General features: G+C 39.7%; 1 protein-coding gene across 12 annotated transcripts in view; it reads left to right on the top strand.

Moving 5' to 3' along the window:
- Positions 1-25,789, top strand: part of BCAS3 (BCAS3 microtubule associated cell migration factor) — a 499,958-nt gene that overhangs the window by 128,381 nt on the left and 345,788 nt on the right. For all 12 annotated transcript variants that reach the window (XM_077836612.1, XM_077836609.1, XM_077836606.1 and 9 more), the window contains one exon: positions 18,259-18,392. In XM_077836612.1, coding sequence (XP_077692738.1) covers positions 18,259-18,392 — 134 coding nt within the window. The remainder of the gene's footprint in view (positions 1-18,258; positions 18,393-25,789) is intronic.

The raw sequence follows: 25,789 nt of genomic DNA, 5'->3' as shown, positions 1-25,789 counted from the left end.
CAATAGCTTTGTCTTTTTGTATCCTGGGGAAAATATTTTAAAGTCAATTTAGATATTTCATTTTCTGAAACCAAAATTTACTTTAGGCCATAATTATTGATCATCACAAGCATTCATCATGCTTTTTAGCAAGTCTTCCCAGGATGTATGCACAATATCCGGATATAGTCTGTTGGCTACGTTTTAGATGTATAATGGCATCTAGCTCGTGAACAGGATTTTAAAGTAATTTACATTCATTTTGTTGTCCCTACTCTGACTTCATTCCATGAAATTCAAATAATGAATTTTGTATGTTCATTTATCTGGGTGTGCAAGGTTTCCCCCCCCACCCTTACAGTAGATGCAATAGGCTGCTAGATTCCACTGGGCTGGCAAAATATGGTCCATTTTACACCACTTGCTCTCCCTTGAGATTCCCATAGGGGAAGCCCAATTTTAGTTTGTGGTGGAGCCCCACTGGTGGAGGCGGTTGCAGGAGTGCACAGAAATACCACAGACCATGGATACGCCCTGTCCGACGCAGCACTGCCTATTTTTTTAGGTTTACTGGCTCCTCCTTGCACTTTCTGGCTGTTATGGGCCCTGGTGTACGCTGACAGAAGGGAAGGTTGAATCTGACCATGTAAAAGAGGTGGAAAAGTCATTTGAAGGCTGCTGGTGGAATTATTTTGTAAGTGTGTCCGTGGTGTAAATTCTCTTAGTCAGGGTTGGGGTGGAGTTGAGGGTGGGGCAGGCAGGAAAAGGGTGTAGTTTATAGAAATTGTGATGCAGCTGCTTTTTCTGGCAATTAGACTCACGGAGCGGGATTGTAAATGGGACTTAGGGTGAATAACTTCAATGTCTAAAGTAAATTCCCCCACCCCATATTGAACTCAGGAGTAGCGCTTTTCCAGGCGGTCGGCAGTGTGGGTCACAGATTACTGGGACACTTGTCTCTCATCGACCGTCACAGAAACCCGAGAGGTTTTTTTCCCCACTAAAGCAAGCTGGCAACATTCCTGATGACTCTACAGTAGGGGATGCCAGCTATCTACTGTGGCTACCAACGCAGGTGTATGTCTTTTGACTCGTGTATTCTTTTTTGCCAATAAGTGTGGCTAATCTTCCACCACTGCAGAAGCATTGCTGGCTCACCCGGATGGACAAGGCCTTGCTCCTTTGCTATGTGGGCAAATTATATTAATCAGGCATTTTAGCCACCCAAAGCGCTCTAATGCTTTCCCTAATCTGTTTATACACAAATTTGCCCCTTCTAATTTATACACAGAGGAAACACTTTGTGAGCTAAACGTTTTCTTAATTATTAGAACACTTTTCATGCACAGATCTCAAAGTTCATTTCAAAGGAAGGTATGTATCATTATCCCCACTTTAGTGAGGCCTGTAGAAGTTAGCTTACTTTTTAAAAAGTGTCCACTAATTTTGGGTGCCTCTGTTTTTAGGTGCCTAACTTGATTTTAGGAGGTGCTGAGACATCTACAGCTCTAGTTGTCTTTAGTGGGAACAACTGGTGCTCATCATCTCTGCGATATTTTGCAGTCACTGCCTTTGGAGGTTAATAAGAACAAGTTAGACAAACACCCGTCAGGGATGGTCTTAGGTATACTTTGTCCTGGCTCAGCATGAGGGACTGGACTCTTGAGCTCTCTTCCCTTCCATCCCTACATTTCTATGAAAATCATGTCCTGTAGTAGGAATCCCAAAGTGGGCATTCAAAATTAATGGATAGTTTTGGAAGCTTAGGCCTCGGTGACTTTCCCAAGGTCACACAGAGACACAGTGACAAAGCTGGGAATAGAACCTCCTCCCAATCCTGTGTCTTCTTCACTAGCCGTGGTAGTTTGCACATCAGGAACAGAATTGGCCACATCCCCTTTTGTGATGTCTGTTCTCCTGTGGTGCACAGATGGAGCATTCCCTGCACTCCAGAGAGGACAGAGATTGCAGTTCTACCTGGCTGCTGCCCAGGAAAGAAGGATGGGGAGCTCCTTATTCCTTCCCCCTCATTCTCTCTTTTGAACATCCATGCAGCATCTGGGCGACAGTCTGGACCTGAATCAGTTTGTTTTGGTTTGGTTTTTTTTTTTTTTTTTTTTTTTTTTATAAAAAGCCATAGAAACATGGTATGTTGCTGTGTAGCAATATTATTGCAACAGCACACAGGGCATCCTAGTTTAAGATTTTTGCTGTTGTCCTCAGTTCCTGAGCTGGCAAGCTTGGGAATACCGTGGACTAGAATCTACTGGAGAACAGCGAGGCTTTCATTTGTTTCATGCCGCTGAAAACATGCAAGGCAACGTCTGTATGTGCGCTGATTGCTAGTCATGAGCAACTTTCAGTCATATCCATAAGCAGCATTCGAGATAAGAATAGGTTAAAAGTGAAAGGTGTCCCCTTTGCTAACATTTGCACTACAAAAAATCCAACAGGTGGCTATGGGTAGCCAGGGAAGATGAGGAAATGATCCTATATCTGGAATTTTTTATAGAGAACACTTAAAAGCAGGTTTATTAAAGTAGTAATTGGGGGGTCTACAGTCTCTGAAAACGATATTGTTGCAAACACTTCATGATCTCTTCCTCGAGGGCAGGTTGGGGGTTGCTTTTCCCTAGAAGTCTTTCCTTCCAACCTTTGTACATCTACTGCAGGGATACATGCTGGCTATAGAATTCTGTAATGGCTACTTACCCATTTTGGTGGCTGCAACAGAAGCAACAGTTAACAATGAATTTTCAACACAAAGGCTTAACCAAGAGTTGGAAATGTGATCATGAAGTTAAATATTATTGTTGCAGTAGGTAAACACTGTTTCAACTTGCCACTAGCACTGAATTATGAATTATATATATATTTTGTATTCATCTGTATTCATAATTATTGTGTATAAAAGTATAAATTTTCACAGCAACTTTACAAGGTTAGAATGGGACACATTCCTAACCCTCCTTAGCACATAGTGTAAGACAGGACACAAGACAACAGTCGAGGTAAGAGATGCAGAAAGATTATTAGTCATGGAAGAAATCGATTTGAAGGAGGAGAAAGGGGCTCTTGGTGAGCAGGAAGTAGGAGCGTGTTCCACGTGTAGGGGCTACAGCATCATAGGGAGCAACAGGAGGAGTAGATGGAAATTAAATCAAAGCTATACTGAGGGGTGAGATTAAATTTGATTTGGTAAGAGAGCGGAAGTCTGTAGTGGGTTTAAAAGAGGGGCTGATTGGAAGAGAGAGAGGGCTGAAGGACCTTTGAACTTCCAAGAGAGTGAAATGCCAATTTTACAGATAAACTGAGAAAAAGAGAGGTTGAGACTTGCTCGAGGTCACACAGTGAGTCAGTGGCAGAGAAGAATAGAACCCAGGAGTCCTGATTCCTAGTCCACTGCTCCAACCAATAGATGACACTCCAAAGTTATTTCATTCTTACACTTTAAAAAGGTGTTATTAATTATGCAATCAGAGGCATTAAGAAAAACTTTTTCAGATAGGAAATGAAAATCATAACCTTCAACTCACTTTTTTTAAAAAGCTGATGTTTTATAAATATCTGTTTTCTCTCTTTAGTAAATAATTGATCTGCTTTCCAAGGGTGTTACTTCTGCCAGCTGAGCAGCTGTGAGCTGTGAAGTGCTACACATCTAAATTTTAAATAATTACCCCTCCTTGGCTAGGAAAGAGCTTTTCCATCCATTAATAACAGGAAAATTAATGTTGGGCCTGTAGTAAAACAGATTAAACTGTGTACCCCTTTGAATGCCTGACTGCACCTCTAACGGACCTGAAATTCCTCTGGTTACTTAAATGCTGTATATTGAAATGTGACGGTGGTCTTGGGTTAATAGTTAAAGAAGTTTAAATTGGAATTTCTTGACAGAAGTTTCCCCCGTTGATCAGAGCAAGTGGGCAGAAAAATACCTTGTTTGATTGTTGGGAAGCATTGATAATGCCTCACAGATTAACTGAGGGATTTTTTTTCTTTTCCTTTGTCCACCAAGTGTGTAAAATCCTGAGTTTTATTAAACAAATTGATTAGCTAATGTTTGGACATCTCTTTTAAAATGAAAAGTGCTAACTTATGTCAGCTCTAATATGAATGCAGCCAGCTACTTTTGTTGTTTGGATTTTTATAATGAAGGGGAACGTCCTTCACAAATTTGCATGATTAATCTTCACCTCGGAATCTCAACTCCTAGTTGCCCTGTTATCGAGCATAGATTGATCCCTAATTGTTTAAAACTAGAACAGTCTTTGCTTTTCCACTCTTTACTCTGGCTTTGTATTTCAGCTTTAGTTGTTTCTGAAGACAACCCGATTAAAATTAGCCTGATATTATGATATATGGTATACAGTACTTGCAAAAAGTTGTGCAGGTGCCTTTTCTTTTGGCATCTACTGTACATGTTGGTGCTAGAGGTGGGAAATAATTCAGGAGATATATGGGCTGCGAGCAATGCTTTTTGATTAACTTATTGGGAGAAACTGTTAATTGGGGAACTTCTTTATTTAACAACAACAACAACAAAGTTGTAGTCAACAACAAGGCTTAAAAAAACCAAAAAATGTTTACTCTGCTGTGGCTCAGGAGCTGTGGTATGAATGATGGCAAATTAATTGCCTTTTCGTGGTGGTTAACCAGCTTGACACCAATGAGAATGTAGGACGTGGAGTAGGTAACTGTGAAATTGGAACACCACCCCCATCTTTGAATACATTTATTTCCCAACCCCCGTCCCCGCTTTGACTCCCCGGAGGTAAGTGATTTTTCATGTAATAAAAAGAATTACACTGCACCTAGCACTTGTCTGGTGGGGATTGTAGGAGATACTGTAACTAAAAAGAGGAAATGCTAGGCTCATTTAATTGCTCTTTAAAGAATTAACACATCACAAGTAGCTATGACATAGATATGTTACTTAAAAATAGAGTTATTAGTCAATTCAGTCTGCATTCCCTCTGGGTTTAATGCTGAAAGTCTCTCAAGAGGTTCTTGAATAGAAGAAAAGAAACACCTGAAGTCTTGTAATTGTATGCTGTACAACTTCATGTCATTTTGGTGGAAGTAAGACATCTGAAAAGAAGCTCCAGGAATATGATCTTCAATATGTTTGATTTTCCCCCCCTCACCACTCCCCCAAATTTCAGAAATATACGAAGCATTACTACAAATAGACTAACTCCATCATTTCTTTACCTTCTTAACCATCTGGCTTCGTGTTTCCCTTTTCACCTGAGTGTCGAACCTACTATCAAAGCCAGACTGGAACACATCCCAGAACTCCCCACTTAAGGAACTTATCTTCAAAATCAGAAGCTATCCAGTTCCATACCATAGTTTACTGGCCAGTGCTACCAATACCTAAGCCTAAGCGTATGTATTGCCTATCTCTGCAACACCTTCATCCAAGTCAGAATGGACTGAAGATTTGTGGGATGGGGGTAGTGGAGTAAAGCTTGGAAATGCACTGCAAAATCTGCCTTATTACCCAACCAATGTTCTGACCCAAAACAAGATACCAAATAAGCATATTTTACTGTACTGCTGGAAGTGTAACCACTTCCATCCGTTGTGATCACACATGTTTTGCTGCTGTCGGACAGTGGCACTCACTGTAAGAACTGTTTGTGCCCAAATCCCAGTTGTGGTGTTTTTCCACTATTGCTTTTAAACTCTGTCTTGACATAAGGCCTTCATGAGGCTGGCCCAATACCGTCCCATGTTGTTCAGTGTGTGCTCTCAGTCCTTGTGTTTTGTATAAAACAATGTTAGTATTCATGTACTCTCCTGTTGATGAACTAGAAATTGGAATTAGCATCCATACCCTTAAGAAAAAAGGAAGCATTAGGGTTATTTGTTTTTCTTTTCTTTAAATATTTTAAATGTAGCGCACTTGGATCTATACTTGTATTATTTGAAATACATTTTATTTTCATGCCTTTTCTTCTACTGGAGTGTGTGTGTGTGTATGTATGTATGTATGTATGTATGTATTATTTCAAGCAATGCAAATATATATGTGTGGTTTCTCTTCTGGATGGTGCTCGAATCACTTATTACAAGAAGATAGAAGCAATTTTGATTTTTTAAAAATCTGTGAAATTTGCAAAAGGTTAAAAAAAGTACTTAATTAAAACATTGAGAACCTTAAAGATTTGTGTGTATATGTGTAAATACATTTCTATTTATGTACATATTGGAAGCAGTTGGCCTCGGTTTTGAAATGCACGAGCTTGCTGATGAATTCTAAGATTTGTTAAAAATTAGTAAAATCAGACATTGGCACAGCAGATATTTTTCATTGAAAATGTATACTGGGAGGATAGGATAAAAGTACTCATGACTCTAAGAAATGAACAACTATATACAGTAGCTGAAATCCTGGCTTCATTGAAGTAAATGGCAGAACTCACATTGACTTCAGCTGGGCCAGGATTTCACCCTCTCTCTCCAACATTTATCTTGATGTTGTTCCAGTATACGGAGTATAACATCATATACATGTTTCATCAATACATTTTTTTTTTTGCATATTGTTGGCTGTAATTAGCAAAAATCCAGAATGCTACCTCAGTGGTAGTGACCAGGGCTTTGTGATCTTTATTGAGGGGAACCACAGACAGGGTTAATGGAACAGTCAGTTCCCTTGATCCCTTGCCCTCATTTGCTCAGCTGTTCTTAATGTGTGTTCTTCAGTTTCGGAGAGAGAGAACCATCCTGATCAAGATTTAAAATTTACTGGGCCCTCCACTGTGGATCACACTTGGTAGTTTGAGGAAAATGTTGAATAGTGTTCTAGTGCATAAAGCATAACTTGAACCATGTGTTAATCAAGGTAAATTAGCCTAATGTTTATTTCAAATTGACCAGCTTTGATATGAGATTTGAATTAATCAGATCACAGGGTGTAATAATCTCTCCTGATTACGTTTAAGCTTTTGATGTTTTAAAGGGTTTTGTTTACCAGTATGATAAAGTTTTTGATAAGATAGGTTCACATAAAAAAAATCAGATCTGATTTCTTAATAGGTCCAATTTGGTTATAGGACCAAATTCTAGAACTATGGCAAATGCCCCACGTATGGACACACACATGGACTTCAGAAGCAGCATTAATGTTTGATTTGTATTCTGGCTAGTATCAGCCCCATACACCGCCCATACTGCATATCCCAGGAGTGTGAATAATCTAAAGAAGAGTGAATCTATGAATAGGGGCTGTTGATGGGTCAGGGCATAGACATTCATCAACCCATGGATCACATATCCATTGGCCCTACATTGAAGCATGGATACGTGGCTCCCATTGTAGGTTTTGAGGGGCACTAGGATAGAAGCAGCCAAGTTACAGTTGCCAAAACTGGGCCCCCATTAGTGAAGTAGTTAATAATTCTATACTAATAATGTCTGTATCTAATATTGAGGGATGAGTAGATTCAAGAGTAAAATTAATATGGGCCAGATCCTCGGCCGCTGTAAATCAATGTAGCTCTATTGACTTCTGTGCTAACTTGTAGCAGCTGAGGATCTGGTCCTTTAATTTTAAAAATCTACCCAATGCAAAATAATTCTGCCATTAAAAACAATCAGGCTTATGTGAAATTTTCAACTTGATGTATGGTATTTGTGATCATATTCAAAAAGTATGTTCAATTGATCACATCATCTTAATATGATTGTGTGCACAAATGGCCACTTATGCTTCAGAGTAGCCCTTTTGTGCATGCAGATAGCTAAATTGTTGTAGAATGCACATTTTATTTGTTCAGTTGTGTGCCTGACTTCTTGAAAATTGGGTCCTCAATGTTTTTAAAAACAGCTCCAGGTGGCCTTGAGTGGGTTGCGATCTTCAATATATAATTACAGAATGACATTGTTTAAGGGGGGATACTTCTGTTACATTCAAAGATGCCATTATTTCAAGTGAGTTTACTCATGAAACTTAACCAACAGTTAAATTGTTTTCATTTCATTTATATGAACATAATAAACAACGATGCAATCAGATAGGTGTTAAAAATAGGATGTGGTGGAGATGCTTAAATTACTCGGGTTTCCTAGATTTTTATAGCAAGTACCCAACTGAGATTTGCTGCTCTTTAATTTTGTCTTTTGGGCTAACCAGCTGACGCCTAGTTGAAAAGACTTATGTTCCTGTAAGGCCACAGAAGACTTAATATTCAGTCTTCATCTTCTTGGATTTTGGAGAACTCTGTGTACCATCAGCAACTTCAATCCCACCCTCTAGACCAACCCTCATCTATCAAACCCAGGCTGTGTGAGAGAGAGAGGAAGCTCCCAGATAAACATACAGCAGCGCCTAAACTCCTAATCACTCTAGGCTTCCGCTTCCAGGCCCTATAATTAGAAGTCCTTCTTTTCCTTGTATTCCCAGTTGACGCAAATGCTTTTTGTGGCTTGGCACCTCATTTAGGGCGTGGGTTTAGTTTATGGCCAGGCCAGAGTCTGGTTTAGTCTTCTGATACTGCATAAATAGCTCTTAAGCCACAGTCTACATCTGTACCAGTTTTTCCTTTTATGTATGTATTTTTTAAACTTTTTCCTGAAAGAAGTTTATTGTTTCCCAAAGAGTGTGCATGAAAAATAGGAAGTTGTAAATTAAGGCAAATGTATCTGTTAGCTAAAACAAAGATAAAGTACCTTTTTTGTGTGTGTGTGTAGGATATCAGTTCCTTCTAAACTGAATTTTTTAATCTTTTCTGTGGATTTGAAAAACCACACAGTAAAACACAGTCATTAATTTAATTTAGCTGCTTCCTTCACGTTGTGGATAAGAAAATCAAAATGTTTGCAATGAGATGCATATAAAGTAATATCTGGTTTACACACAAATTCTCACTGGGTTATGTGTATGCAAGAATTTGAATTGGTTTCAGATGTTATCTGCTAAACAGGGATTAATGCCATTTTGAAAAACAAGCAGGAAATCCTGGAGAATTATTCACTTTTCGTCTGTGATTCTTCATACAAAATACATCATAAGAGAATACATTTTTGGAATTAACTTATGACAGTGCTAACCTATATTTCCATCTGAACACAGTCTTTGAGAAGGTTATTGAAAGAGAAAACTGAATTTAAAATTGCCTGCATTTGAAAATGAAAGTAATCATTAAGATTCAAGTTAATCTATTTCTCTGTTGGGATCATTTCCACTATGCTGTTATGGAATTGCACAATGTACTTTTGTTGCAGGGAACTAGAGTGAGAAACTAAATAGTAGATCTGTGGTAATTGAAAACTGTAACTCCTTGCTGTGAAGTAAAGAGAGATGGAAAATACCACATACACACGTGCATGTGCGCACCAAAAAAAAGCAAACATTCCAAACCTCAGTGATTTATTGTTTGAATAACAACAAGGAAGATATTTTAAAATACTAATAGTCTTATAAAAATGTACTTTGTCTAGCATGTCTGTGGTATTGTGCCTGAGACCAGCACATTACTGGGTTTAGACAAGCATTAAGTTGTATATCAAATGCAAATGTCGGCATTTTGAATGTAATTTTTTCACCTCCTGAAAAAAGTTACTGATATAGCTATCACCTACTAATATGCATTTGCTCCATATGGTGACACACAGCAGAATTCTACATTAGATAAGCAAACTGCCAAATCAGATAGCCTCCATCTTTCCATTTTAAAGCAAACTCCTTTCCTTTCTTCCCACAAATGCTGTATTATTTTTCACTTCTTTACTCTTTCAGCAAGTACATAAAAAATTAAGGCAAGGAGAAAAACAGTGTAGGGAAAAAAATTAATTACACCGTATGGATCTGATTATAATTCCAGATATCAAAGCACATTTCACTGTGTAATTTATTCAAATACTACACATAACATTCAAAGAATGCACAGATAACACCTTCAGAGCACACCCTACATTCCTTTACAATGATTTTTAAAATGAGTTTCTGATGAATTCCTCTACAGGCAGATAGGGATTAGAGATTAGGATTAGACCTTTGTGAGAGAACTAGCCCAAATGAGAATTTTGGATCAGCATAAACTTTAATTGTTTTGTCATAAATGGAATTTATATTGATAACATGTAAAACCAATTCTTTGCGTCAAAGTCAAAGGTTAGTGGTTATAAATCATCATTTTATACACAGTTGAGGACACAGATTGACTTCCTCAATTTTCTTGCTTTAATGCAAGGATGACAGTCTATTCTGGGCTAGTTAAATTCATTTCCATTGTATTGAGAAAATGTAAGAGGATGTATGAGCTCATGACAAAGTTGCAGACTAGGCCGTTGGCTATTTTTGGGAGCTATCTTAAGCCTATAACAGGTAGTGGTACCAAGAGTGGACCCTGTGGCTATTTACCCCAGATAGAAGGCTGGAGGCAACCTTGCAACTCCTAATTTCTATTCTGAGGGATCATATGGCATGAGGTTGCAACAGTGATCTTTCAAGACAATCATCATCCTGAGCAGGACTTTTTATATAGCTCTCAGATCAAAGCCTGTCCATCTTGACAAGGATTGGGCTGTGATGACTGTAACCAAAGTGTATGGACCATCTAACTGGCCCCCAGACTATGAAGGTGATGTTGTAAGGCAGAGTATGTAAGTGGGAGTAAGGGTCAAGACAAAACTCTCTTGGTCCACCACCAACCTCTGAAGCAAGCATCTCCCTTAGTTCCCTTGGACAGGCCGCCCACGTGGGGAAGAAGTGAAGACTTTGGTCACTGGCTATGCTAGCCTGCCAGTTTGCTACTGTCTGAGAGACTCTAGCTGGCAGCAAGCTCTATGACCAAGCTACTTCATTAGCTGGTTCCAGTAACTGCAGTCACCATCCTGCAACATCTGAGAGAAAAATCACAAGACCATAAAGTAGAAAAAGAAGTTCAAACACCTTTTCTCTTCAGTATCTTATTTCCCCCTCTTACTTTGTTTTCTATTTTTAGTTATTTATTTTACAGAAAGATGTCTGTGTTGTTCTATTAGGGTGTGAATGAATGGATTCAGTGTGTGCATGCATGTGTGTAGTTTGAAAAGTCTACTTTGGAATTGGCACCAGTAATGATTCCCTAACCCCTAATTCTGCCGTTGAATCATTCCAAGTGTTTCCTCAGTTAAGGGGTAGAGTTATCTGAAGCTGCTATAGTGTAATCTATTTGCAGTGGTGTTGTAGCTGTGTTGGTTCCACGATAATGGAAAGACCAGGTAGGTGAGGCAGTATATTTTATTAAATGACCTTTATTGGTGGAAAGTACAAGCCTTCAAACTTCACAGAGCTCTTTAGATTTGGGGAAGGAAATGAGTGTCAGAGCCAAATTCAAGTTGGGACAGATTGTTAAGCATAGGGTGTTAACATGTTGTAGAAGACCATTTAAAATCAAGAGGACAATTGATGGATAGATTGTTAAGCATAAGGGGTTTACCCACCTAGCAATATTGTTAACCTATCCAACTATACTCTCAGCCCAGCAGAAGCAGCTGTTCTATCTCGGGGCCTCTCCTTCTGCCCCTCCACCCCCACGAACATGATACAGTTCTGTGGTGACCTAGAATCCTATTTTCGACGTCTCCAACTCAAGGAATATTTCCAAAATACCTCTGAACAACATACTAATCCACAGAGGTCTCCCTACCAACACTGCAGAAAGAGGGATTCTAGGTGGACTCCTCCTGAAGGTCGAAACAGCAGACTGGACTTCTACATAGAGTGCTTCCGCCGACGTGCACGGGCTGAAATTGTGGAAAAGCAGCATCACTTGCCCCATAACCTCAGCCATGCGGAACGCAATGCCATCCACAGCCTCAGAAACAACTCTGACATCATAATCAAAAAGGCTGACAAAGGAGGTGCTGTTGTCATCATGAATAGGTCGGAATATGAACAAGAGGCTGCTCGGCAGCTCTCCAACACCACTTTCTACAAGCCATTACCCTATGATCCCACTGAGAGTTACCAAAAGCAACTACAGCATTTGCTCAAGAAACTTCCTGAAAAAGCACAAGATCAAATCCGCACAGACACACCCCTGGAACCCCGACCTGGGATATTCTATCTACTACCCAAGATCCATAAACCTGGAAATCCTGGGCGCCCCATCATCTCAGGCATTGGCACCCTGACAGCAGGATTGTCTGGCTATGTAGACTCCCTCCTCAGGCCCTACGCTACCAGCACTCCTAGCTATCTTCGAGACACCACTGACTTCCTGAGGAAACTACAATCCATCGGTGATCTTCCTGATAACACCATCCTGGCCACTATGGATGTAGAAGCCCTCTACACCAACATTCCACACAAAGATGGACTACAAGCCGTCAGGAACACTATCCCTGATAATGTCACGGCTAACCTGGTGGCTGAACTTTGTGACTTTGTCCTTACCCATAACTATTTCACATTTGGGGACAATGTATACCTTCAAATCAGCGGCACTGCTATGGGTACCCGCATGGCCCCACAGTATGCCAACATTTTTATGGCTGATTTAGAACAACGCTTCCTCAGCTCTCGTCCCCTAAAGCCCCTACTCTACTTGCGCTATATTGATGACATCTTCATCATCTGGACCCATGGAAAAGAAGCCCTTGAGGAATTCCACCATGATTTCAACAATTTCCATCCCACCACCAACCTCAGCCTGGTCCAGTCCACACAAGAGATCCACTTCCTGGACACTACAGTGCTAATAAACAATGGTCACATAAACACCACCCTATACCGGAAACCTACTGACCGCTATTCCTACCTGCATGCCTCCAGCTTTCACCCTGACCACACTACACGATCCATCGTCTACAGCCAAGCTCTGCGATACAACCGCATTTGCTCGAACCCCTCAGACAGAGACAAACACCTACAAGATCTCTGTCAAGCTTTCTTACAACTACAATACCCACCTGCAGAAGTAAAGAAACAGATTGATAGAGCCAGAAGAGTTCCCAGAAGTTACCTACTACAGGACAGGCCTAACAAAGAAAATAACAGAACGCCACTAGCCGTCACCTTCAGCCCCCAACTAAAACCCCTCCAACGCATTATTAAGGATCTACAACCTATCCTAAAGGATGACCCAACACTCTCACAAATCTTGGGAGACAGGCCAGTCCTTGCCTACAGACAGCCCCGCAACCTGAAGCAAATACTCACCAACAACCACATACCACACAACAGAACCACTAACCCAGGAACTTATCCTTGCAACAAAGCCTGTTGCCAATTGTGCCCACCTATCTATTCAGGGGACACCATCACAGGGCCTAATAACATCAGCCACACTATCAGAGGCTCGTTCACCTGCACATCCACCAATGTGATATATGCCATCATGTGCCAGCAATGCCCCTCTGCCATGTACATTGGTCAAACTGGACAGTCTCTACGTAAAAGAATAAATGGACACAAATCAGATGTCAAGAATTATAACATTCATAAACCAGTCGGAGAACACTTCAGTCTCTCTGGTCACGCAATCACAGACATGAAGGTCGCTATCTTAAAACAAAAAAACTTCAAATCCAGACTCCAGCGAGAAACTGCTGAATTGGAATTCATTTGCAAATTGGATACTATTAATTTAGGCTTAAATAGAGACTGGGAGTGGCTAAGTCATTATGCAAGGTAGCCTATTTCCTCTTGTTTTTTCCTACCCCCCCCCCCCCCAGATGTTCTGGTTTAACTTGGATTTAAACTTGGAGAGTGGTCAGTTTGGATGAGCTATTACCAGCAGGACAGTGAGTTTGTGTGTGTATGGGGGTGGGGGGATGTGAGAAAACCTGGATTTGTGCTGGAAATGGCCCACCTTGATTATCATGCACATTGTAGGGAGAATGGTCACTTTGGATGAGCTATTACCAGCAGGATAGTGAGTTTGTGTGTGTGGTTTTTGGGAGGGGGGTGAGGGGTTGAGAGAACCTGGATTTGTGCAGGAAATGGCCCAAGTTGATTATCATGCACATTGTGTAAAGAGTTGTCACTTTGGATGGGCTATCACCAGCAGGAGAGTGAATTTGTGTGGGGGGTGGAGGGTGAGAAAACCTGGATTTGTGCTGGAAATGGCCCAACCTGATGATCACTTTAGATAAGCTATTACCAGCAGGACAGTGGGGTGGGAGGAGGTATTGTTTCATATTCTCTGTGTATATATAAAGTCTGCTGCAGTTTCCACGGTATGCATCCGATGAAGTGAGCTGTAGCTCACGAAAGCTCATGCTCAAATAAATTGGTTAGTCTCTAAGGTGCCACAAGTACTCCTTTTCTTTTTGCGAATACAGACTAACACGGCTGTTACTCTGAAACCACACATTTTGTAGGAGACCACTTAAAATGAAGTGGACAATTAAGAGTTAGCAGGCAGCGGGGTGTATTACAAATGAGCCATAAAAGCAGTGTCTCTGAGTCCATGGTTTTTAGTGTCTAACAGATGTATGAAGTTAAGTTCCCAGGATTGCCTTTTGAAGATGCTGAGCAGGTTTCCTTTGAGGATGAGTACTGAGAGGTCAGATATGGAGTGATCACTTTGTGAAAAGTTTTGCCCATGGGTGATATGGTGTTTTTGTCTTTTTTTAATTTTTCTGAGAGTTAATTTGAGAGCAGAGTGATTGTCTGATTTCACCCACATAGTTAGAGACTAACCAATTTATTTGAGCATAAGCTTTTGTGAGCTATAGCTCACTTCTTCGGATCCATTCTGTGGAAAGTACGGAAGATCTTTTTATACACACAAACCATGAAAAAATGGGTGTTTACCAGTACAAAAGGTTTTCTCTCCCCCCACCCCACTCTCCTTCTGTACTTTCCACAGAATGCTTCTGATGAAGTGAGCTGTAGCTCACGAAAGCTTATGCTCAAATAAATTGGTTAGTCTCTAAGGTGCCACAAGTACTCCTTTTCTTTTTGCGAATACAGACTAACACGGCTGTTACTCTGAAACCCACATAGTTGTTGCTAGGGTATTTGATGCATTGGATGAGAGACACCACATATGATAGGCATCTGTAGGACCCATGAATCTTAAAAGGTGTGTTTGTGAGGGGTATTGATCATCATAGCCATGGAGATATGTCGGCAGGTTTTGCATCATAGTTGGTGCCGCTTTGAGTTGGTGTGTCCTGGTTTGTAGGAAGCTTGTTTTTGATGATGAGCTTGATGATGTTGGGGGGTTGTTTGAAGGCCAGAATAGGGGGTTCAGGAAAGATTTCTTTCAGGATTTAGTCCTCATCAAATGTTGGTTGTAACTATTTGGTGAGACCCCATCTGGGTTCTAGTGTGGGGTGGTTTGTGACAACTAGGGGGAATGCAGTTGGAGGGTTTTGGTTTTTTTTTACTGTATTGAAGCACGTATTTGCATGGCATTTTCCATGATGCAATCTACTTCTCTAGTGGAGTGTCCTTGTTTAGTGAAGGGAATTTTAAATATGCTTAGGTGTGTTTCCCACACTTTCTTTTTGGAATAACTTCTGTGGTATCTGAGTACCTGGCTGTAGATAACATATTTTTGATGTGTCTGGGGTGATTGCTGCATCTGTGGAGGTAAATGTTGTGATCTGTGGGTTTCATGTATATAGCGGTTTGTTGGGTTTTCATTATTGAAGCTAATTATGATATCCAAGAAATTATTGCTAGTGTGGGAGTGTTTTAGACAGAGTTTGATGGATGTATGGTGGTTGTTGAAGTCGTGTGGAAATCTGTAGATCCAGTATCTTTAAGGTTTTTTAAAAGACACTTTAATGTGTCTATTAAAAACAGTTCAAGTAAACTGATTTCCATTTTAAACTTAGGTCTGTCTAGAGGATGAACATATCATTGATGCATTCTTCCAGAAATTCTTTCTCGAGGCGATGCAGGTAGAAGTTGGCATATTGGAGAGGCATCCTAGTGCCCATGGCTGTTCCACTGGTTTGGACAAAGTGTTTGTTGTTAAATGTAAAATTGTTATGGATGAGGATGAAATGGATGAGTTGGGAATGTGTCTGGAGTGGAATCACGTCTCGTAATGTTCCCACTCATTTAGTTAGGGCAGCCTCCTACCAACACAGGGAACACTATTTATATCTAGATCATAACATTTTCTCCATGGAAGATGGTATTTATTATTGGGGTTCATACTTCACTAAAGGGAAATATGTCTTCTGCTTGTACAGAATAGAGTTAATGTAAATTGTGTGTTATCCCCACATGAAAGACTAGCTAACTTGCATTTGAGCAACTTTAACTATATTTCCTATCAACTTAATCTCTGCAAACCAAGGAAATTTTCAGTTAAGCCAATATTAACATGAAGACCAAACTCAAATGCCTTACCTTACAAAGAGAATAGCCAATAGATTCCTCAGCTTCACAACAAACTCTTTCATTTCCAACACTCAGAATCAGTTGATAGTGTGTCTGTTGGATAAGATCTTGCTGAAGGTAAGATTGTGCATTTGTGTATGATTTTTGAGGGATTGGATGCATGCACTGAGGGTGGTTTCCCTCTCTGTCACTGCCCAACAGTTACAGTGGACAAACCGAGGCAGAGACTGACAAGTATTTTGTCCGCCAGACATATCTTGGATCTCTGCAATTCTGTTTATTTAAGATGCTTATACAGTCTGAATTACCATGGTATCTGAATGCCTCACAACACCTGTGAGGTAGGGAATTATCCCCATTTTATAGAGGGAGAACCGAGGACTTGCGTAACTTGAAGTCCTGCAGGAAGCCTGTGGTAGAGCAGGGAGTTGAACCCAAGTCATCCTAATCCCAGGTTAGTTCCCTTATCGCGGGGGCCATCTTTCCTCTCAATTGAGGTATGATTAAGGGTCATACATTTCTTCTGTTTAACAGTAAATTTTTTAAGTGGCCTGTATCAGTGGTGTGATGATGGGGTGTGTGTGTGTGTGTGTGTGTGTGTATATGAGAGGTTTTGAGTGTGAATATGACTGTTTAGCTACAGAGAGAAGGGGGGGTGAGAGAGAAATGAGGGGCCACATTTATATAAAGAATTTTAAATTATTTTCTCAGGGCAAGTCTATAATATTTCATCACAGGTAATACACTTGTCCTTTTGAACAGTAATTGTGCTAAATTTGGAGACTCCTGTTTAATCACTGAAATAGTAAGAGATTTCAGTTCTGCTTTAAGTGGAAAAACTCAACCTTAACTATGGTGTTGCTGCAGACACCTTTGTAATACATCATTCATCACATTTTCCAGTTATGCACTCACCATGAAATGTGTAAAATTCCTCTTTCAGTAGATACATTAAAGTGCCTTTTAAATAATTTTAAAGATATTCTATCTGTTAAAAAACTGTTCAAGTAAACTGGTTTCCACTTTAAACTTCTTTAAACCTCAGTCTCACTATAAGTGATAATTTATTACATTACTTTGATAAGCAAGATAATGCAGATTTACTGTAGAGGAGAATGAATGTCAGGTATTTCTTATACAGTCTTCTCAAGTTCCGCCATAATGCAGCACTTTTATATAAGCAAAAAGCTCTCAGTTTTAGTATAAACAATTGCACTCTCATGGCAAGCTGACCTAAAATATGTGGTTGTAAATGTCCAAAAACTGGATTATGGACTGACATGTAGAGGGAGGAAAAAATAAATAGTATTTACAACTTACTATCATTCTACTGATATTCAGTCTAATTGAATAATTTCAGCAACGTACATTAGTGCCTGTTTTCTGCTAAGGTAACACTTAATATTTAACTTGCAAACTCAGTCTCTTATTTGCTAGCTTTTCATGCAGTAAATCAGACCGTTTCTGTGATACAGCTTTATGAGATAGAGGCTCCCTTTGAATAATTTTTGGGAGGGGCTATCTTTAGTTTATGTTTAATAGTGTTTTCACTTGCATGAAAGAAGGGAATTGTGTTGGAAACATCAATCTTCATTATATTGGCTGAGAGTAAATGTTTACATGTCCGAGTGAGAGCTATAGGGAGGTAAACTGCAGTTTGCAGTAACTTTGGCGCTTCATAGTGATCATGGGAGGTATTAACTTTCAGCGTGAGTGTCTTGACTTATAGTTAATTGACTGTACAGTTTAGTTCAACAATGTTACAGTTGTCTGATTTCTAATGAACTTCTGCTTAGAAATTAATTAAAACATTTGCATGAAATTAATCCCTTTAGAATGAAAAAATTTTCTCACGCCATTTGTGTGTGTGTATGTGTGTCCAGAAAACAAAGTGAACGATGTGATCGATATTTTAGACCCCCATCCAAAACTTCTTTCTCTGCAGTGATTAATCCCTTGTGCCTTTTCTTTTCTTTACTCAGGGATGCTGCTGGTCACTACTGACACGCTAGGCCATGATTTCCATGTTTTTCAAGTACTGACACATCCTTGGTCGTCATCACAAAGTGCTGTACATCATTTGTATACACTTCACAGGGGAGAGACCGAAGCCAAAGTAAGTTAAAAATATTAACTAAAGACGTATCTCCAGATAGAACCCGTTATACATTTTATGTATGTTGGCTATTTGAGTTTCATGTTGGTTTCAGCAAGGAAAGAGCCTTCCTTATGTTATAGCCACAAGAAGGGATAAGAGCACAGAGTTTAACCTGGACAATAAGACATTTTTGCTCTGTACAGTGAAGTGGTGTCAGATTTGGTCAGATATGCCATCACCTCCGAAGAGTCCAGATTGCAGTGGTTGCATTTGACCTTTCCTCATGTTGCATATTCAACATTTGTTTAATGCCTTTGAAGCAACTGTCGGTTTGCTATGTTTTGGTGGGAAAGGCTCAAGAAATGTAAGAGAAATTGTGGGGGAAAATCATCAGTGTTCCAGATTTGACATAATGCTATGCGTAAAGATAGGTGAATCTGAATGGGTTTGGATGAGACAACTTAAGAATAAAATAAACCTTAAAAAAGCTTAATGAAGTTTATTTCATTTCCTAATTTTAATTTTTTTCGCAGCCACTCTTGTAATGATACTGCTGGTTAGGATCACTCTAGTACATGCAGTACACTATGCCTGAGTCCTTGATAACAGGCACCACTGCACTGTTCTCAGGGGATCCCCACCTTTCTAGCCCTGTGAACTATTGAAAAAACTATTTTAAACATCAGATGGGTTTAAAACCCCCCCACCACAAATAGGAAATAAATGTCACACCTGCTAATACATGGACATCACTCACAGCATGGACTTGCAGGCAATACCTTTGTGGCCCTTGCACGGGAAGCTAGGATCAGAGTAGTACCACAGTTATTGTTACTTAGACGATTTTAGTTTCCTTGACTCTGTGCTTACTCTTTGCTTTTACTTCTCTTCCCTTCTCTCCTGGTAGAGGCTGGAAGCATTTAATGGTACCATAGCTATAGATGCATGTTACAATTAGAAGGTTTTACTCATCCAAAAGTTTTGGTGCCATTAGCTGAATTACGTTTCAGAGGAGCAGCCGTGTTAGTCTGTATCCGCAAAAAGAAAAGGAGGACTTGTGGCGCCTTAGAGACTAGCCAATTTATTTGAGCATCAGCTTTCGTGAGCATCCGATGAAGTGAGCTGTAGCTCACAAAAGCTTATGCTCAAATAAATGTGTTAGTCTCTAAGGTGCCACAAGTCCTCCTTTTCTTTTAGCTGAATTAGGAACCTTAACTCAGGTACCTGATATGTTTAGTTTATCAGTACTAGCTGCCCCCAGAAAATTTAAAAAACCCTGGAGAATGGAATTCCAAACAACGTAGTGTTAAGAGTGTGCATCATCTATGTAGTGGCTGAGACTCTTTTTACGCATGTCCTGGAAAATTATAATTGCTGAGATAGGTAACTGCTTCCGATGGGAGTATATAGCCAATGGGAAAAGTGAGAAGAAAGGATAGAGTGGTCTTAATTTTTAAAGGTGACTAGAAATTCCTTTGCCTTATTTTTTAGGTGCCCAAATTGAGACAATGTAAAGAGTCCTGATTTTTAGTGCTGTGCATCTGCCCTCTAAAAATTAAGTTTCTTTAAGGTATCACAGGTTGGGCACCCAAAAATCAGGACATTGAAAATCACTAGTTACTTTGGAAAATGTAGAGCACCATATATACCATTCGAGGTCCCTTCCAATCCCTATAGTTTTATGATTCCATACCCTTCTTCTGTTTAGTTCATCTGTACAAAGCATACTTTTTATATTATAACTAAAAATGGACTCTAAGCATGACAACTAAAAGTTTTTATAAGGAGTGTTTCATAGAAGCAATTTTTTTAGAAAATAAAATTAGAAGAACCCAACTGAAAGTCTTTTTTAGTTGTATAAACAACAAACTCCAAGGCATATATCTTACATTTACATGTACATCCTATAATGTATTTAGTTCTTTGTGTATTTTTGTACTGAATTCATCAAAGAACTGTATAAGATGTTATAGTCAGCTTGCAAGACAAGTGTGTGGATCCAATTATTGTGAATAGAAATGATCTGTGGTCTCTGAGTTAGAATGATATTGTCAGCTGACAACAATTTTATTGTTAAAGGGCAGTGTAGTAAAACAAATATCACACATTTTTAGCAGTAAATCATGTGTGGTACATCCTTATGAGTACTTTATTAGCATATGTGCTAAGACGCTGATTTAAAATGTTTCAGAATCAATGGAATGTTTGAAAATTCTCCTTGTTTTAATTTTAATTCAGAGCGTGGGAGTGTTTCCCTTGGAGTGGGTGTAAAGTAGTCAAAGTCTAACCAGCAAGAGGCGTATTGGTGGGTTTTACAGCTCCCTAGATATTAAAACAGTCCAGCAACAATATCACACTGGCGCCTGTGATTGCTAAGACAATCCTATCATTTGAAACATGTACATGATTTGAATGTATATGTTCTAACTCTGGCTTTATGAGTAACATAGTAATTTCAGTTTTATGGTGAGAAAAGCATTGTGTGTTACTGTGCTCTAGTCTTTTGTTTGGTTAACTGCACATATGAATTGCATTTAAACCTATAAGAATTTTTGAGGCTGTTTGATTTGTAACCTGTAATTCAAATGCAGATATTTTAAGACACACATTGGAAACTACCATACTTACTTTCTTGAATATGATAGTATTTATACATTTATATATTTTTTTTCCTTCATGAATTAAAACTCGTTGTGAATCAGGGCCAGTGGTCTTAAAGGTCACCTTCTGTAGTGTAGCTATCAAATGTTCTAATTTGTGTTGATATATACCAGTGATTATCAAAGAGTATCAAACTTAGTTTAGTTTTTACTCATTGTAAGTTGGTTCAACTTCATCATATGCCTCTTTACTTAGTGTTTTTCATTTTTCTGCTTTTGTACCCCTATTCATAGCAGTATCATTTGTTTGTCTTTCTGTGATGCTGGTCAAGGTATTTACCCCGTCCCCAAGAAAACATCCTTGTACAACTGTAGTGAGCGAGTTGAACAGATTTCTCTAAATCTAATGCTTTGTTCATCAGTTAGGGCATGTTCTTGCAAACGCTTGCTAGAGGGCACAGTGCTTACAACCTGGGTTATATGATTTACTAAGGGTGGACAAATAGGCTCATACACTGATATATGTAATATGCATAAGGGCTCGTCTTAATATTCTAGAGAGATTTGAATCAGAATATCACTCAGTTTAGAATATTCGCTCTGGGATGACATCTTTCCCAGGGCGTCAGAACTCCTACTCCTTAACTCGACTCATCTATGATGGAGGAGGGGCAGCCCATTACACCCCCTCCTATCTCTTAAGGGAGCTGCCAAGAAGGCCTATTGATCCCATCCCTCATCTGTAGAAAGGGTCCAGGCTACATGTTCTATTTTTATTGAGGATAAAGAAGCAAACATTAACATTTAGTAGTTGCACTTTCTGAGCAGTTTGCCACAATCCCCAGATGTGTTGAGGATTATCTAAAAAATACAGTACCCCATTTCCTTTGTGTACCTACCAACCCCTGTGCCTGGAGGAAGTAAGTTGGGGCTTCAGTATACTTCCCCCAAAGTACCTGGAACCCTAGTTGTATCCAGTTTAGTCTCTAAGAGCAGACATCTGTCTGTCCTGATCCCTTAGGGTACGTCTATCCTGCAAAACAAGCAATTAAACATGACAGCAAGTCTCAGAGCCCAGGACAGCTGACCGGCTCATGAGGCTTGTGCTGCAGGGCTAAAAATGGTAGTGTAGATGTTCCCGAGCCTGGGTTCTGAGGTCACCCCACTTTGTTAGGTTTCAGAGGCTGGGCTCCAGCCCAAGCAGAAACGTCTACACTGCTATTTTTAGTCCTGTAGCTTGAGCCCCAGAAGCCTGAGTCAGTTGATCTGGGCTCTGAGGCGTGCTGCTGCAGGATATTATTTCCAGTGTAGGTATACCCTTACTGTCTGATCCAAAGCCCATTTAAAATCACTTAAGTGTCTTTCTAATAAAGCAACATCAGCTGTGCCCTAGCTTTGTGCCTTTATATGTTTAAAAAATATTAGGACATCCCATTTATTGTGCTAAATTTTCCAGAAAGGCAGCTGCGCTTTTGAACTCTGAACAAACATGAGAAATTTCAGCACAGAAGGCAATTTTCACCCCCGAAATATATAACAGGCCTGAAAATAAGGTCTTACAAGGTTTGCTCCTTTTTTCATTCACTTCAGTGGGAGTGAGATGGAGCCCTGGGAATAAAATTGCTGCCCCAGCCATACCTGTCGTAGCAATTAAATGATACTATAATCAAAATGTTGAAAGTGAGAAATCATTCATTTGATTTTTATAAAAGGAACCTGAAGTTTTGGTTCAGTACAGAATGTTGTGGTTGCCTCTAGTTTGGATGGACTCTTAAGAGAAGTGAGCAACAATGACAGATATTTTTCCAGTTGAGTTTTGCCCGTTTTTATCGGCATAGTCGCATTTGAAATTGTCTTCCTTTACCAGGAATCTGATGCATTGCTCTACCAAAATTCGTAACAACTTCCAATGAAAAAAATTAAAGCAACTTTTTCTCCAAACTATACTTGTAAAAGATTAACAACTCCACATGGGAATCCTTAATGAGAATGCAAACGTGTACACACGGACACAGAGGGAAGAAAGACCTTCATCAGCTGGCTGAAGCAGGTTCTTTTCCAATGTTAAGTATAATGTTTATGTTACACTCATTGTTTGAAGATGGTTACCCCTCCTTTTTGGAAAAATACTACTGCACTACTGTACCTGGCCCTTCTTCCCTCACTTTTTGTTTATTCAGGTTAATGAGTTTTCGTTTCTAATGTGGGAGAGCTATTTCATTTGTGTATATATTTATTTAACAATATTTTTTAAAGCTTTTTATTTTTTTTTAACAAGGCAAAAAAGGAGCTCAGCTCATTTTTCCAAAAAGGAGGGGTAACCATCTTCAAACAATGAGTGTAACATAAACATTATACTTAACATTGGAAAAGAACCTGCTTCAGCCAGCTGATAAAGGTCTTTCTTCCCTCTGTGTCCGTGTGTACACGTTTGCATTCTCATTAAGGATTCCCATGTGGAGTTGTTAATCTTTTACAAGTATAGTTTGGAGAAAAAGTTGCTTTAATTTTTTTCATTGGAAGTTGTTACGAATTTTGGTAGAGGTACATTCAAATAAAAAGAACAGGAATACTTCTGTTTAAAAGAAAAAGTTTTCAGTTAAGTCAAAATCCAGAATTATCAATGTCTGACTGGAAGATGCCCTTTCTTAGTAATTTTATGAATAGTTCATTTGAGGTACATAGGCCTCTGGTCTTGCAAAGATTTATGAATGTATCTAACTTGAGATTACTCACGGGAATAAAATTACATATATGCATGTGTTTTTGCAGGATCAAAGCCTTTTGTTTCCTCTCTTGTGTTTGGATCACAGATATTTTTTCTGTTTTTTTTTTTTAAACTCTCTGTCATGTATTTTTTCAGTATATGAGAATTAAAATGAGATTTTGGCACAATAATTTGAAACATAAATGTGATTAAATATTAAGATTAGGTGACCAAGTCTGAATGAACTTGACCTTTTAACCAAAACTTGAATCAGGTTCAGAAAGTTTCATTGATATTCTTTTCATTTTCCCCACCGCCTCTGCACTTCCTGGCTTTGACCAGAACCAGCAGAGTCAGTATTAAAATCCTGTATTTAAAAATAGGACAACAACAGAAAAACCCAATTCCTCCACAAATAAAAAAACAAATAAAAATCAACAATAAACAACCCCAATGTCTGTTGCTGTGTTAATTGCAAAGATTAGGTTGGCCAAAAAAAAAGTATTTTCCAAGCTCAGCCCACATAACGTCCTCCCACATGAGATGCCACTCACAGCAGATTGTGTAGGATTACCATATTTGAACATTCAAAAGAGAGGACACTCCACCGGGGGGGTATTTTTGCTCGTGCCGCCCCCGGCCCTGCCCCAACTCCACCCCTTCACCATCCCCATTCCAACCCCTTCTCCAAATCCCTGCCCCACCCTTGCCTCCTCCCCTGAGCGTGCTGCGTTCCCCCTCCTCCCTCCGAGCTGCACGAAACAGCTGTTTCGTGGCGCAAGCGTTGGGAGCTGGGGAAAAAAGCGGGCAGTTTCTCAAGTGATCAGCATTCACTTTCTTTCTTGAATTATCAACATTCACTCTCTTTCTTGAATGATCAACTCTTCTTCAGGGAAGCATAATAATGGCAAAATCCCGGACGTTTTTAGATATTTAAAAATTCCACCCGGATGGCAATTTAAGAACCAAAAAGCCGGAGATGTCTGGGAAAATATGGACGTTTCGTAACCCTAAGATTGTGGGATGTTCGAAATATGATTGTGTATGTTCTTCGAGCTCCTTGGGCTTAGCTACCCTTCAGTGGGGTCCAAACACACAGATGGGCTCTTTTAATCTCTCCTCCTTGCCTTCCCCGTGGTAAGGCTGTATGCCCTGCTAGGCTTCTTGAACTTGGCTCTGTCTTGCAGGGAGAGACTCAAATGTCCTGCGGGGCTTTGCTAGGCTTCTTGGGTTTGGCTCCTTCTTGATATGGAGGGGTACAGGTGGAAAGTAGTGGTATTTCCCAAATCCACCCAGTCTTGTTGCCAAAATGAGCTGTCACAGTAAATTGTTCAGATCTTCATAATGTGATCCTCCTTCTCCTTTCTTATGTGCTTTCAACAGTTAACGTGGTAACAATATTGATATCTCAAGTATTATCATTGGGCATTCAAGTTACACCAAGCAAGGTTAATGGGAAATGTAGGAAGAAGGGTGGTCTACGAGAGGGCATTGGACTGGGGGATTTAAGAGACTTCAGTCCAGTTTCTGGCTCAGCTGCTGATTTCCGGTGTGAACTTGGCTTCTCCCTGAGGCCTTGTCTATGCAAGGGGTTTGTGCATAGCAAGCCGGGGTATAAATCAGCAGTGTGCTGCTCACTAATTTCACCCCAGCTTGCTGTGCACTAACTCCATCATATAGACATGCCGTTACTGTACCCTGTGCCTTAATTTCTCATCCGTAAAATGGGGATAATACATCTGCACATCCCTGGGGAGTTGTGAAGATAGAATCCATTTAAGATTTGTGAGGTGCTCAGATACTGTGGTGACCCAGCCCATATAAGTACCTAGATAGACAGACTAACAGATTAATACAGACTCACACGGCTGCTACTCTGCAACCTAGATAGCTTGGTCTCACCTTTCTGACCTATTGTTTCAGGTTCTGCAAACACATATAGAGCTTACTGTGTCAGTTACCTTCCGCTGAAATTTCTGAGGCTGTCTCAACAACTATCAGAGCAAGAGACTTATTTAAAAAAATAATAATTAAATCTTAGATTCTGGAAAACAAGTAGGCAGCAGGAATGAGGTGCCTGTATACTGTCACTGCAGACCATCTCAGTG

This window comes from Eretmochelys imbricata, chromosome 17 (genome assembly GCF_965152235.1).
Source record: "Eretmochelys imbricata isolate rEreImb1 chromosome 17, rEreImb1.hap1, whole genome shotgun sequence".
NCBI classification, from domain to species: Eukaryota; Metazoa; Chordata; order Testudines; family Cheloniidae; genus Eretmochelys; species Eretmochelys imbricata.
Note: the sequence above shows the minus strand (reverse complement) of the source record. Positions and strands in the feature narration are given on the sequence as shown.